The sequence below is a fragment of the Crotalus tigris genome, unplaced genomic scaffold, assembly GCF_016545835.1.
Source record: "Crotalus tigris isolate CLP2741 ecotype Arizona unplaced genomic scaffold, ASM1654583v1 scf7180000017828.1554129, whole genome shotgun sequence".
Taxonomy (NCBI): domain Eukaryota; kingdom Metazoa; phylum Chordata; class Lepidosauria; order Squamata; family Viperidae; genus Crotalus; species Crotalus tigris.
The window spans coordinates 228805-243530 of record NW_024096658.1 but is presented as its reverse complement, the minus strand read 5'-3'; the positions used below and the strand labels follow the sequence as shown (position 1 = coordinate 243530).

At 41.1% G+C, this 14726-nt stretch overlaps 1 protein-coding gene across 1 annotated transcript in view; it reads left to right on the top strand.

The window, feature by feature from the left end:
- Positions 1-14726, top strand: part of TYR (tyrosinase) — a 61363-nt gene that overhangs the window by 24583 nt on the left and 22054 nt on the right. Inside the window, exon 3 of the mRNA XM_039342951.1 lies at positions 8907-9054. Within this exon, the coding sequence (XP_039198885.1) occupies positions 8907-9054 (148 nt within the window). The remainder of the gene's footprint in view (positions 1-8906; positions 9055-14726) is intronic.

Below are 14726 nucleotides of genomic sequence, written 5' to 3'. Positions count from 1 at the left end.
TTGGATTCAACAATTTCAATGATCCTGTGATTATATTCCTATTTTTTCCCCCTAGTGTAGTCTTTTCTCTAACACAGCGGTTCTCAACCTGTGGGTCGGGACCCCATTTGGGGTCAAACGACCATTTCACGGGGGTCACCAAACAACGCAGTCCGCCATTTTTTTCCCCTTTTCCTTAGCTACTCCCTTTTATTCTATTGGCTTTTGAAATAGAGTCTAATTCTATTGGCTTTCAAAAGCCAATAGGAATTGTCCAGGCTGTCTCTGCCCTGCTGAGCCCGCCAAAAGTCCCATTCTGCAAATGGTGCTGCAAGTTGTCTGCAGCGAAGGAGAGCTGTCTGGAAGCTTCCACCCCTCCCTGCTGAGCAACTACTAAAAATGTAAGTAAAAGAGGGCCAGAGGTGGGAGGCCGGTGGGCGCAGGGAGGGTTGCTGGCGCGCGTGGGGCCCAGTGGGTGCCTTATCTCCCTTGGGCTGGGCCAGCTGGTGGCCCAGCCAGTGGTCGGCCTGCGCCGTCTCTACCACTTGCCAGCTACGCCTCAGCTGGCGCAGGGGGCGGCACCACACATGCGTGGCGCTCCCGGGCAGGGAAAGTCCTCGACTTACGACCAGTTGGGTAGTCCTTGACTTACGATCAGTTGGGGGTCGCGGCATTAAAAAGGTTGAGAACCACTGCTCTAAGACACATAGTTTTAGGTAGACAGTTTCCCTTTCCCCCTTTCCAGCTCTGTTTTATGCTCTCAAATCTGTGATCAAATAATTTCAGATTCAATCTCCAGACTGTCTATTATGGAGATTCTCAATCGTCCAGGTCATGCTTGTCCCAAAGGTGTTTTTCCCCCCAAAAGGCAACTGAAAGGAACCAAGAAACTCCAGTTTAGGAAGTCCCCCCCCCCCCGAGAAGGAAATATTTTGGGGATACTCAAAAAGGAAGAATATTATATTTTCCCAAAGGAATCATGGAGAAAAAAAAAATTAAAAAAGCTTTTCTGCCCAAGTTTCTCCAAGCAGAAACTGAGCAGGCCAGCTCTGTAGAAATGCAGATTTGATAATCCTATTCGGAAAGACTGGGGTACCTATCCATAAGCAAAATGCCTTCAGCCATAGGCCCAGAGAAGGTTTGAGCTGATGGGATTAGAAAAACAAAGACGTCCAAGGACAGAACGTGACCTTTAGGACATAATAGGATTAACCCACCACCATTGGAATACCAAAATCTCAAGTCAAAGTACATGCCACAGGAACAGGAAGAACCTCAAATACAAAGCCCAAAGAAGGTATAAAAGCCCACCTATCCCAGTTCCATTTGGTCAGCCACTCCAGAAACATGCTGTGTCACTGAAGTTTCTGGCAACTCAATAAACTGAACCTTCTATTCAAACAGCCTCCATCTTGTTTATTCCCGGCTTGGACTGGACCTGAAGATTATTCTTTCAACACTGGAAAAAAAAGTCTTGGAAAAAGCACCTTTGGAGATTCCAGACTGAAGCTTCACACAACTGTATTAGTTAGGTGGCCAAGAAGCACTTGTGAATGTCCTACCTTTCACTAGGCCAGTGTTTCCCAAACTTGACAATTTTAAGGCATGTGGACTTCAACTCCCAGAATTCCACAGCCAGCATTGCTGGCTGTGGAATTCTGGGAGTTGAAGTCCTCATGCCTTAAAATTATCAAGTTTGGGAAACACTGCACTAGGCAATCCTCACTGGGGCAACCCAATCTTAGCCCTAATTCTTCCTCAGATATGTAGACTCTCTGTTTTTCTACACTTCCATTAAATTCCAAAGGAGGCATCAAGAGTATATTCCCATTCTCAATTGCAATGCTATTTTCCTCATCAGTGGGCGTCCTGTCCTTGAGGTCTCAGGTTGCCTGAAAAACTCAGAGGACTAAATCCATCTAAATTGGTGAATTTCCAGAGGCTATTCATACTCAGCTATAGGTGAGGGAGCCCTTCAAGCCCTTGTCCAGTTGCAATGATTCAGTCTTCACACAACGTCAGACAACCATCAGACATCTCTGTCTGGATGTTTGAGAAACTTCATCGACATTTTGCAACAGATTTTGGGGAAGAATCCCCCCGAGGTTGGTGTGACAGGAGTTGGTACATTCCAAGGCCTAACCGCCTTGCACTGAATCAGGAAGCAGCCTTGGTGGGTAGTGAAATGTCTCTGAAACTAAAAAATTGTCCAGTTGCAATAATAGAGCCTTCAGACAACCTACAGACATGTTCTTCAAGAATTTCCGCCACAGTATGTTAGGCCAGGGGTAGGCAACCTTGGCTCTTTTATAACTCGTGGACTTCAACTCCCAGAATTCCTGAGCCAGGATGGGGGAAAACTTTGGCCCCTTCATGACTAGTGGACTTCAACTCCCAGAATCCCTGAGCCAGCATGGCTCAGCTTGTAAACCTCTCCCTTTCCCCTCAGCAAGGCTGGCTCAGGAATTCTGGGAGTTGAAGTCCACGAGTCATAAAAGAGCCAAGGTGGCCTACCTCTGGCCTAGGCCTAGGCCGCTTTATGACTCGTGGACTTCAACTCCCAGAATTCCTGAGCCAGCCATGGCTCAGCTTGGAAACCTCTCCCTTTCCCCTCAGCATGGCTGGCTCAGGAATTCTGGGAGTTGAAGTCCATGAGTCATAAAAGAGCCAAGGTTGCCTACCCCTGTGTTAGGCCCTTTCCTTCCATTCAGTTTCTCACTGGTCAGTTTTCCTACTTATTTTCAACATGTACTCCATTGTAACTTACCACTTTTTCAAGACTCATCAAAACCTAAAACTTTCCAGGTTAATGAGGGCACCTGAAGACATGGTTCCAGAGTTCAATATGTCAGAGTTGACTATAACAAAAACAAGCTTCTGCGTTTGGCTATTTCTGCACTTAAAATCATAAGGGTTATGCCATCAATATGTGCAGGAGATTATGGAAAACAGATTTAACCTGATGCCTCAGAGACAGAGATTTAAACTGTGGCAAACCAATAATTGTATTTAAAACTCTGTTTCAGCAGAGAAAGAGGTGCATTGCTGTGCACGTTTTTCATTACCTTGAAGCTTTTTGAGATAGAAACCCAAGTTTAATCACAGTTTAAACACAAAGGTATGTCATGTCAAGGTGTTCTTTTGAAAAATGAAGGATTCTTTTGTTCTTGATCCTCAGCAAGCAAGGATTCATTAAATACTAGGAGTATGCTCTTGAAAAACTGTTGTAAAGGTAGTCCTTAGCTTACAAAGTTTGTTTAATGACCATTCAAAGTTACAATGGCATTGAAAAAATGACTTATGACCATTTTCATAGCTACAGAATAACGGAATAACAGAGTTGGAAGAGACTTTGGAGGTCTTCTAGTCCAACCCCCTACTCAGGAGAAGAACCTATAGCATTTCAGACAAGTGGCAGTCCAGTCTCTTCTTAAAAACCTCCAGTGTTGGAGCACCCTTAACTTCTGGAGGCAGGTTGTTCCACTGAACAATTGTTCTCACTGTCAGGAAGTTTCTCCTTAGTTCTAGGTTGCTTCTCTCCTTGATTAGTTTCCATCCGTTGCTTCTTGTCCTGCCTTCAGGTGCTTTGGAGAATAGGTTGACCCCCTCTTCTTTGTGGCAACCCCTGAGATATTGGAAGACTGTTATCATGTCACCCTTTGTCCTTCTCTTCATTAAACTAGACATACCCAATTCCAGCAACCGTTCCTTGTATGTTTTAGCCTCCAGTCCCCTGATCGTCTTTGTTTCTCTTCTCTGTACTCTTTCTAGAGTCTCAACATCTTTTTTACATCGTGGTGACCAAAACTGGATGCAGTATTCCAAGTGTGGCCTTACCAAGGCATTGTAAAGTGGTATTAATACCTCACGTGATCTTGATTCTATCCCTCTGTTAATGCAGCCCAGCACTGTGTTGGCTTTTTTGGCAGCTGCAGCTCCTATGACTGTTCAGCATCCCCACGGTCACGTGATCACAATTCAGATGCTTGGCAACTGACTCATATTTATGACGGTTGCAGTGTCCCAGTATCCTATGATCACCTCTTGTGACTTTCTGACCAACAAAGATAATAGGAAAGCCAGGTTCACTTAACAACCATGTTATTAAGTCAACAATGGCAGGGGTTCACTTAACAACGGGGACAAGAAAGGTTGTAAAATGGGGCAAAACTCATTTAACAAATGTCTCACTTAGCAACTGTAATTTTGGGCTCAGTCATGGTTGTAAGTTAAGGACTACCTGTACTTGGATCATGTGTTATAAAGTTGCACTGTTTGATCAAGGATAAATTATTTCTTTGATATTTCTAGTAATTCCTAATAGACTTTGTACTAATTGAAAGCACTGAAAAGATGATCATTTCTAGACTCCGTATAAAAAGTTATGGGGAGAAGAGCGTGTTTTTTTATTTGTAACTTTATTTGTAACTTTTAAAAGGTTGAAAAATTATTATATTAGCTTATGCTCAGTGTACTGAAGGTTGGAAGTCATTTCTCTGTTATTGTCATTTTGGGTTATTCTTGTTTTCCCTGCTTTTTCTTTTTCTTTTATTTCTCTTTTTCCTGTACCTTATGAACTTTTTTATTTTTCTGTTTTGTTCTTCTCCAGTGAGTCCTTCCTTCTCATTAGATGGTCAAAGTAGTTGCATTTCACTTCAGGATCTGGCCTTCTAAAGAGCAGTCGGGGTTGATCTCTTCTAGGACTGACCGGTTTGATCGCCTTGCACTCCAGGGGACTCGCAGGAGTCTTCTCCAGCACCATAGTTCGAAGGCCTCCATTCTTTGGCGCTCAGCCTTTCTTATGGTCCAACTTTCACAGCCATACATTGCAACTGGGAAAACCATAGTAGTAATAATAATAATAATAATAATAATAATAATAATAATAATAATAACAACAGCAACAGCAACAGCAACAACAACAATAATAATAATAATAATTGTAAAAGGTGGCCTTACTAGGAACTGCTTCCATCCTGCAACGATATCTGTAATACCATCAAACATCCACATCTGCCTATCCCAGGTCCTGGGTAAGGACTTGGTGGGTAGACAAAAATGTCAAATCCAGTCTGAACATCTGGCTGACTGTGCGATGATTAATAATAATAATAATAATAATAATAATAATAATAATAATAATAATAATAATAATAATATGAAAGACAAAAAAGTCTGCATAGTGGATGTGGCAGTACCTGGAGAAAGCAGAATAGAAGAGAAGGAACTGGAGAAGTTAACAGAATACAAAGACCTGCAAATATGGCAAAGGAAAGCAAAAATAGTACCAATAGTAATAGGTGCCTTGAGTGCAACCCCAAAACAGTTGGAGCATCATTTGAATACCATCAGCACTGAAAAAATCACCATCTGTCAAGCGCAAAAGGCAGCTTTACTTGAAACAGCTTCTATCCCTAGATGATATCTTTAAGATCGTCAAACAAACACATTTTCCTACCCCAGGCCCTTGGAAAGGGCTCCATGGGTGAATAAAAAGGCCAAACCCATCGGACATGTGGCTGACTGTGTGACAAACCATAATAAGGTTATTGCTTGTTCATTTTCATTGAAACATATTTCTGATATGAGCTAGGTTTGGGGTTATGTGATTTTAGGGGGGGGAAAAATCTATTGGCCGTTGCACAAATCCAATATGACAATATCAGGATAGTAAAATCTCGTTCAATTTGCTTGTTTGTCTCTGGCTGGCTTACATTTTAAACATAAAGAAAAGTCAAAGATCATATACATCTAGAAATAGGAGACACAGTACGCCACACTACGCCCCCCCCCCCAAAAAAAAACCCCTCAAAAGGATTCAACTGCCTGGAAGCAAAGCCATGTTTACAAAGAGTTTGAGGACACCACCCATATAGACCTTGTGGGGCAAACGGTGATAAATTCTTGGATCCTTCTGCCTCTTAAATCCACACAAAATCTTACGGAATCCATGAGTTATGCAGAACAAGTTTCTTTTCTTTTCTTTTTTCTTTTCTTTTCTTCTAAAAAGACACTGAAGGAGCTTTTGTAGATCAAATGGAAGCCACCCCTGGATGACTGGTATTCAGCTGAAGGCGAGCAAGTGGATCTCCTTATTTGTACACTTATTTCCAGCAACATGAGCAGCAATGTGTTTCAGAATTAAACATCAAAAAGCAAGCACTGAGCAGCTGATTCTCTCCGCCACCTGGCTTACATCGCTTCTGTATTCAAATGGCCTCTCCTACGGCTATGCCACCTAGAGCAAAATAAAATAGAATCCCTCATAAAATAAAGACCAAGAGCAGCAATAGATAATATTAGATAATATTTTATGACTTCTGCAATGGTGGTGGTGGAGGAGGAGGAAAGTGTGCTGGATGTGTTGAATTATTTGGAAAAATAATACAGGTAGGCCTCGACTTACAACAGTTCATTCAGTGACTGTTTGAAGTTACAACGCCACTGAACAAAGAGGATGATTTTTCACACTTAAGACCGTTGCAGCATCCCCATGGTCACTTGATCAAAATTCAGATCCTGGGTAACTGGCTCATATTTATGAGGGTTGCACTATCCCGGGGTCATGTGATTCCCCCCTGCTTGACTTCAGACAAGCAAGGTCAATGGAGAAACTAGATTCACTCAACAACCATGTTACTAATTTAACAGCTGCAGGGATCCACTTAACTACTGCGGCAATAGAAGTCGTAAAATGGGGCAAAACTCACCTAATAAATCTCTCGCTTAGCAAAGGGAAGTTTTTGGGCTCCATTGTGGTCATAACTCAAGGACTACCTGTACATCTGCTGATTAGTTCAGCTTGTGAACTGGAATGGAAGAGAACATCTTGTCTTGATAGCGATTTCCACTATCACTCTAGTCCAGGGATAGGCAACCTTGGCTCTTTTATGACTCGTGGACTTCAACTCCCAGAATTCCTGAGCCAGCCATGCTGAGGGGAAAAGGAGAGGTTTCCAAGCTGAGCCATGCTGGCTCAGGAATTCTGGGAGTTGAAGTCCACGAGTCATAAAAGAGCCAAGGTTGCCTACCCCTGCTCTAATCATTGTGACCATTGCCTTCAAACCTGAATCTAAGAGGTCCTTAAATGATACTATTTCTCAGTGATTACTAAAACCTTGGCCTACTTTTATGCATTTCTGTGGTGCAGAGCTTTGGTGGCGCAGTGGTTAGAATGAAGTATTGCAGGCTAATTCTGCCCACTGCCAGGAGTTCGATGCTGACCGACTCAAGGTTGACTCAGCCCTTCCATCTTTCCGAGGTTATTAAAATGAGAAGCCAGATTGTTGGGGGCAAATGTGCTGATTCTATAAACTGCTTAGAGAGGGCTGTAGAGCCCTCCGAAGTAGTATATAAGTCTAAGTGCTGTTGCTATTGCTATTACTATTTCAAGCCCCATTCAGTGTATCTCCTCAAACTTCACCCAGCAGACATAGCTGTACAGCTGGTTTTCTAATATTTTTTCTTGCCTAGATACTATTAGAAGCATCAACTCCTTGAGGCACTGATGATCAAAAAAAGGCACCACCTTCTGTTACTGATGAGCCCAGAGCTATCTCAGAAATGCTGTCAACTTTCCCCACCAGAATAAATGTTAGAAAAATATGTGCCCCTCTTAAATATTCAAACTGTTTGCTACACTCCTTTGATCTGTAGCTCCTCTGCTTTTTCAGCTTCATTGGTTATGCAGATTTTCAGATAAGGAGTCTGAAACTGCACGGTCTATAATAATGGGCATGGAATCAGTATCCAATGCATTTCAGCTCTTCTTGTTGCGTTAAGCCACACTTCCAGCCACCTGGCCGACAGCGCCATAGGAGTTATAATTGATAGTGGTATAAACCACAGGCATTGTAAACAAAGCCTAAACCTAAACTTCACAGGTTAGAGAAATGAGAAAGTAACAGAATGAAAGTTAACAGAGACAAAATGCAATGTTCCTTGCGTAGGAAACTGAATACGTGTCGGCAGCTTGATGTAGCTGACAAATATTCATAGAACTCATTGAATAACAAAGTTGGAAGGCACCTTGGAGGTCATCCAATCTAACTCCCTGCTTGAGCAGAATACCCTATACCAGTGGTTCTCAACCTTTTTAATGCCGTGACCCCCCAACCGGTAGTAAGTCGAGGACTACTCAACCGGTCGTACGTCGAGGACTACTCAACTGGTGCAGCACCGTTTGCAGAATGGGACTTTTGGCGGGCTCAACAGGGCAGAGACAGCTTGGACAATTCCTATTGGCTTTTGAAAGCCAATAGAATTAGACTCTATTCAAGAGAGTTTATTCTATTGGCTTTCAAAAGCCAATAGAATAAAAGGGAGTAGCACAGCTAAGGAAAAGGGGGAAACAATGGCGGACTGCATTGTTTGGCGACCCCCGTGAAATGGTCGTTCAACCCCAAATGGGATCCCGACCCACAGGTTGAGAACCGCTGCCCTATACCGTTTCAGGCAAATGGCTGTCCATTCTCTTCTTGAAAACTCCAGTGATGGGGGCATCCACAATTTCTGAAGGCAAGCCGTTCCACTCATTGATTGCTCTCTCATTGTTAGGCAATTTCTCCTTAGTTCTAGGTTGCTTCTTTCCTTGAATAGTTTCTATTCGTCAGTTCTTGTCTTGCCTTCTGGTGCTTTGGAAAATCGTTCCCCCCCCCCTCAGTTCTTTAAAATTGAAGAAGGTTTTCGGACAAGAAGCAAAATGTTTTCGAGGAAAAAAAAACGAGAAAGTCCGGTTGCCTTTTGGAAATATACCTTTGGCGCATTCAGCAACAAGCAGCCTAAGAGTAAAAATTCTGTGCCTTTCACAGCCCGACACATTCAGGTGGGTGGCGAGGGATATCACAAAGGAAACTCTACGTGAAAAGACCCTTAAATAAGGTCTACTGCTGTAGCTTCTCACCACTTCATTTCCCCTTAATTTACAGGCTTTGCGAGTCCAAGTACTGGAATATCAAATTTGTCACAGAGTAGTCTACACAATGCATTACACATGTACTTGAATGGTTCCATGTCTCAGGTCCAGGGTTCAGCCAATGATCCCATCTTCATCCTGCACCATGCCTTTGTTGACAGGTAAGTTGGATATTTCATGATAAAAATTATGTCTTCCATGGGATAATAAAAGATATCACAATAGTTGGATATATTGCATATGGATTAGAAGAAAGAACTTGCAGATATTCAGGATGTCAGCTATTTTTTATGTCTATATTAAGAATTCTGAATTTATTATGTCTGTCCCATAGATAATATGCTAGAAAGTATGCCAGATGAAGACCCTACTATCTATGTTCTATTAGTATCTGTCTAGAATAGAATAGAATGGAATGGAATGGAATAGGGTAGAATAGAGTAGAGTAGAATAGAGTTGAACAGAACAGAACAGAACGGTACAGAACAGAATAGGGTAGAAGTAGAGTAGAGTAGAGTAGAGTAGAATAGAATAGAATAGAATAGAATAGAATAGAATAGAATAGAATAGAATAGAATAGAATAGAATAGAATAGAATAGAAACATGGAATGGAATAGAATAGAATAGAATAGAATAGAATAGAATAGAATAGAATAGAATAGAATAGAATAGAATAGAATAGAATAGTTATTTATTGGCTAAGTGTGATTGGACTATTACAGAAACGTGTCCATTACATTTTTCCAGTCAGAAGCAGGTCAGTCAGTTGAGGGTTGTTGTTGATGCCTCTGAAGTAATAAAGCTCTTTAAATTGTTTTAATTATATAAATATGTTCCACATCAACTGTTAAAGAAAACAAGTTGAGTTTAAATAAATAAAAAAGGGCCCAAGCACTCATAGTTTCCCCAACTACACTTAAAAGATGCATATCAAGCTGTTGCTTCTTCTGCCTTTAGATCTCTGACTAAAGCAAATTTTCAAATCTTTTACTATCAAGAAATGCCATCCAGCTCAAAGGGAATTCTTTATAGGGAATCTTCCCCCCCCTCCCCCCATCATTGCATTTCCCAAGAGTTTCAATTTAACATTACCTAAACAGCATTACTCAGAGCAGATTTTTATATTTGTGATAACAGGGAAAGGTCAGTTCCATTTGAAATCTGAAGAGATCGCAACCCAGTAAAGTTTGAAAACTCAGTTTTATTGGAATTGGTTTGACTCACGGTATATTTTCTCCTCAGCTATCTCATCACACAATAAGAGTGAGAAGGCTTTCTTCTCCTGTCTTTTATTTTCTTTTTACTACTATTACTAATTAATAATTCTCCTTTGTTTTATCTTTATCTTTCTCTTTTCATGTTTGTGACATTCAACCAACTCAGTTCACAATAGGAGCCTGCCTGTTTGTTTAAACTGGATGATACAAATGTTTCAACTATGTTCCCTTGCCTAGCTATACAATGTAACTAACATGGAATTAAAGAGAAACTTCCTGACAGTGAGGACAATTAACCAGTGGAACCCTTCCAGTTCTATTCTATTCTATTCTATTCTATTCTATTCTATTCTATTCTATTCTATTCTATTCTATTCTATTCTGTATTCCAGTGATGGCGAACCTTTTAGAGACCGAGTGCCCAAACTGCAACCCAAAACCCACTTATGCATCGTCGGGTGCCGGGTAGGTGTGGCCCATTGGGTGGGTGTGGCCCATTGGGTGGGCGTGTCCCATTGGATGGGTGTGGCTGCAGTGGTAACAGCAGACTTGGTGGGACTAAAAAGTTCAATCAATCAATTCCAACTTTGCAAAATCTTTTTTTTCCCCCGCAAGAAGTTGAAATTGACTGATTGATTGAACCTTTTTTTTTTTTGCACATGGCGGTGGAGGCCTAAAGTGAAAAGGTTTTATAAAACCCAGCTGAAGGCCTAGGACTGGGGCAATGGCGCGCATGCCCACAGAGAGGGCTCTGAGTGCTGCCTCTGGCACCCGTGCCATAGGTTCGCCACCACTGCTCTATTCTATTCTATTCTATTCTATTCTATTCTATTCTATTCTATTCTACTCTACTCTACTCTACTCTACTCTATTATATTCTATCTTCTATCCTATCCTATCCTATTCTGTATTCTATCCTATTCTGTATTCTATCCTATTCTATCCTATTCTCTATTCTATTCTATTCTATTCTATTCTATTCTATTCTATTCTATTCTATTCTATTCTATTCTATTCTATTCTATTCTATTCTATTCTATTCTATTCTTCTATTCTATATTCTATTCTATCTTCTATCCTATCCTATCCTGTATTCTATCCTATTCTATCCTATTCTCTATTCTATTCTACTCTATTCTACTCTACTCTACTCTACTCTATTCTATTCTATTCTATCTTCTATCCTATCCTATCCTATTCTGTATTCTATCCTATTCTATCTTATTCTCTATTCTATTCTATTCTATTCTATTCTATTCTATTCTATTCTAATGCCTGCTTCAAACCAAAAATTGTGTCTGTCATCACTTTAGCAAGGTTAAATATGGCTGCACTTTGGCTATATGATTACACCTTAAACACTGGCCCTAAATAGTTTTGATAAAATATTAGCTAATCTATATTATGAAACATTTTAACATATACATTTATTATGCACCTCACACATGTGTGTGTACATAGTAAATGTATATGTTAAAATTTTCCATAACATAGATTAGCTTATATGTGTGAGGTGAAACATTTTTAGCACAAACATTGATAGCTTAATATTCATGTGCCGGTTCAGGATTTTAAAAGCTTGGCAAGTGTGCCAAGTATTATGATGCTGGTTACCTTGATCGCTTGGTATTCACACAAGTCTCAAGCTGCTTTCAGACCTTTCCTCCCCCTCCGGTGAAGAAAGTTGCTCCAAGTCCTACACAAAAATACGGCAGGCACTGTGGCTCAAATCCATGATAGGTTGTGAGAAAGGCAGGTCAAGATTGCCCACCTCCCACGCTTAAATCAGAGCCTTGGAAAATCTTCACAAATTATCTGGATTGCTTAAAAGGTCCAACCGCTCAGGGCTAAGGTCAGCTTGTGTTTTGCTGACTAAGGTTTCAAGTCCTCGAAAAAGAAAAATGAGATTGTTTTAAAATAGGTGAAAAGAAATGACCTCTGGTATGCTTTTTCGGAGTGCTGTGCAAAGAGGACATTCAGTGTAGGGTATGATAGCTTTAAAATAATAATAATAATAATCATCATCATCATCATCATCATCGTCGTCATCATCATCATCATCATCCTGGGTAAGGACTCGATAGGTAGACAAAATGCCAAATCCAGTCTGAACCTCTGGCTGACTGTGTGATGATCCATAATAATAATAAATAATTGTCAATAAGAAAGACAAAAAAGTCTGGATAGTGGATGTGGCAGTGCCTGGAGACAGCAAAATAGACGAGAAAGAACTGGAGAAGATAACAAAATACAAAGACCTACAAATAGAAATAGAAAGACTGTGGCAAAAGCAAGCAAGGGTAGTATCAATAGTCATAGGCTCCTTGGGTGCAATCCCAAAACAACTGGAGCACCACTTGAACACCATTGGCATTGACAAATTCGCTATTAGTCAATTGCAAAAGGCGGCCTTATTAGGAACTGCTTCCATCCTGCGACGATATCTGTAATACCATCAAACATCCACATCTGCCTATCCCAGGTCCTGGGTAAGGACTCGATAGGTAGACAAAATGCCAAATCCAGTCTAAACATCTGGCTGACTGTGCGATGATCTATAATAATAGTAATGATGATGATGATGATGATGATGATGATGATGTCATATCTCTCCTGGAGGATTTTATTCTTTAGAAGAACGTCTAGAGAGCCCTTTGGTAGATGCAGGGGTGTTTTGCAAGGTGAGGCTGGTGGCTGTGGCTGCCTGATCAAATCCACATCCTTTAAAAAACATCAAAATCCTCACCCTTTCAATTAAAAAAAAAAATAAGCAGGGGGACTTTTGATTGCACAGTCGAAACTGCCAGCTTTACTTTTTTTCACTCCACCCTGTGGATGCCCCAAGGCAGAACAAGAAGTTACTAGACCTTTGCAAATTGCTTCAAAAGCAATGTATAAGAAGTGTTTGGGGCCTTGTGTGAGTCCCCAATCCCTCTCTACTATTCATTAAGGTATCCTCACGTTGACGGCTTTTGCAAAAGCCTGAAACAAAAATGCCACTGTTTTAAAGAATTAATGATAATGCCATTCTTAAAGCAGTCGCTGCCCCCCCCTTTTGTCCAACTTGAGTAGTTTTAATGAGTAGTGCAAAGTCCAAATCAACTAATAATGGTTGAGGCCACCGAAACCAGAACTTTGTATCTCCCTCAACATCTGAAACTGTAAAAGAGGCAGGAGGGAGGAGGGGGGGAAGAAGAAGAAGGAGAAGGAGAAGGAGAAGGAGGAGAAGGAGAAGAGAAAGGAGAAGGGGAAGAGGAAGAAGGAGAAGGAGAAAGAGGAGAAGGAGAAGAAGTAGGAGGAGGAGAGGAGGAGGAGGAGGAGAAGAAGAAGAAGAAGAAGAAGAAGAAGAAGAAGAAGAAGAAGAAGAAGAAGAGGAGGAGGAGGAGGAGGAGGAGGAGGAGGAGAAGGAGAAGGAGAAGAAGAGGAGGAGTAGGAAGAAGAGGAGAAGGAGAAAAGGAGAGAGGAAGGAGAAGAAGAAGGAGAAGGAGAAGAGGAGAGGAGGAGGAGAGGAGGAGGAGGAGAAGAAGAAAGGAAGAAGAAGAAGAAGAAGAAGAAGAAGAAGAAGAAGAAGAAGAAGAAGAAGAAGAAGAAGAAGAGGAGGAGGAGGAGGAGGAGGAGGAGGAGGAGGAGAAGGAGAAGGAGAAGGAGAAGAAGAGGAGGAGGACAAGAAGAAGAAGGAGAAGGAGAAGAGGAGGAGGAGGAGGAGGAGGAGGAGGAGAAGAAGAAGAAGAAGAAGAGGAGGAGGAGGAGGAGGAGGAGGAGGAGGAGGAGGAGGAGGAAAGTCCAAAGCAGTTACTTTTCACTGTAAAAGATACTATAAGTTGCAGCTCAGCGATATTTTGGAGAGCCATATTAGTATTTCCCCAGATTGCTCCTTCCTCCCTTCTCTCAAGAGTAGCCCATTTGTCTACTGCCCACCACCCAATTAATACTGCATTGAAGCTCTGAACTCTCTGAACCATCATGCTTTCCTGATTAAATGAATCTCAGCTTTCAGCATTAGGTTTGGGAATCCAGGAATGAAGAATGAGAAATGTTGCAATCTTACTTTTCAGAGGAAATTTCCCAAACTGAACTGCACATTCCAATCACATTTTCTGAATTTTAGATTAAGGGTAGGCACCTCAAACCTTTTGCAGTAATTTGGGAAGATTAGCAGAAGCTTGCAGTAAAAAGAAGAATAAGATAAAGATCATGCAAGCAGAGAATCTTAAAAGCCATACAGTACGGCCATTTTAGCCTATTAAGTCCAATTACTTAACATTGTCCAATTTTACTGTGCAAAACTCCAAATATAAGTATTCATATCTACTGGCCATCTATCCATATCCACAGTTTATAATCAACTGTTATTCCTGTATTTTTAGAAATTGGCAAAGCGGACTGTACATCATCATTTCCTCCTCTAATGAAAAGAGTAGATTCTTCCTTTATTCTTTAGGGGACTTAGTTCAGCAATCATTATCTATTCACAGAACAATTATTAGAAAAGGCAATACTCTTCTGTCCCAATTTTGCCATCCTTTATTGGTCTGTTCGACCCCCGACGTTGACTTTTCATTAAAAAAAAAGGAAAAGACAATTACATAACATTTTCCTGTTCGTTGTACGTTTT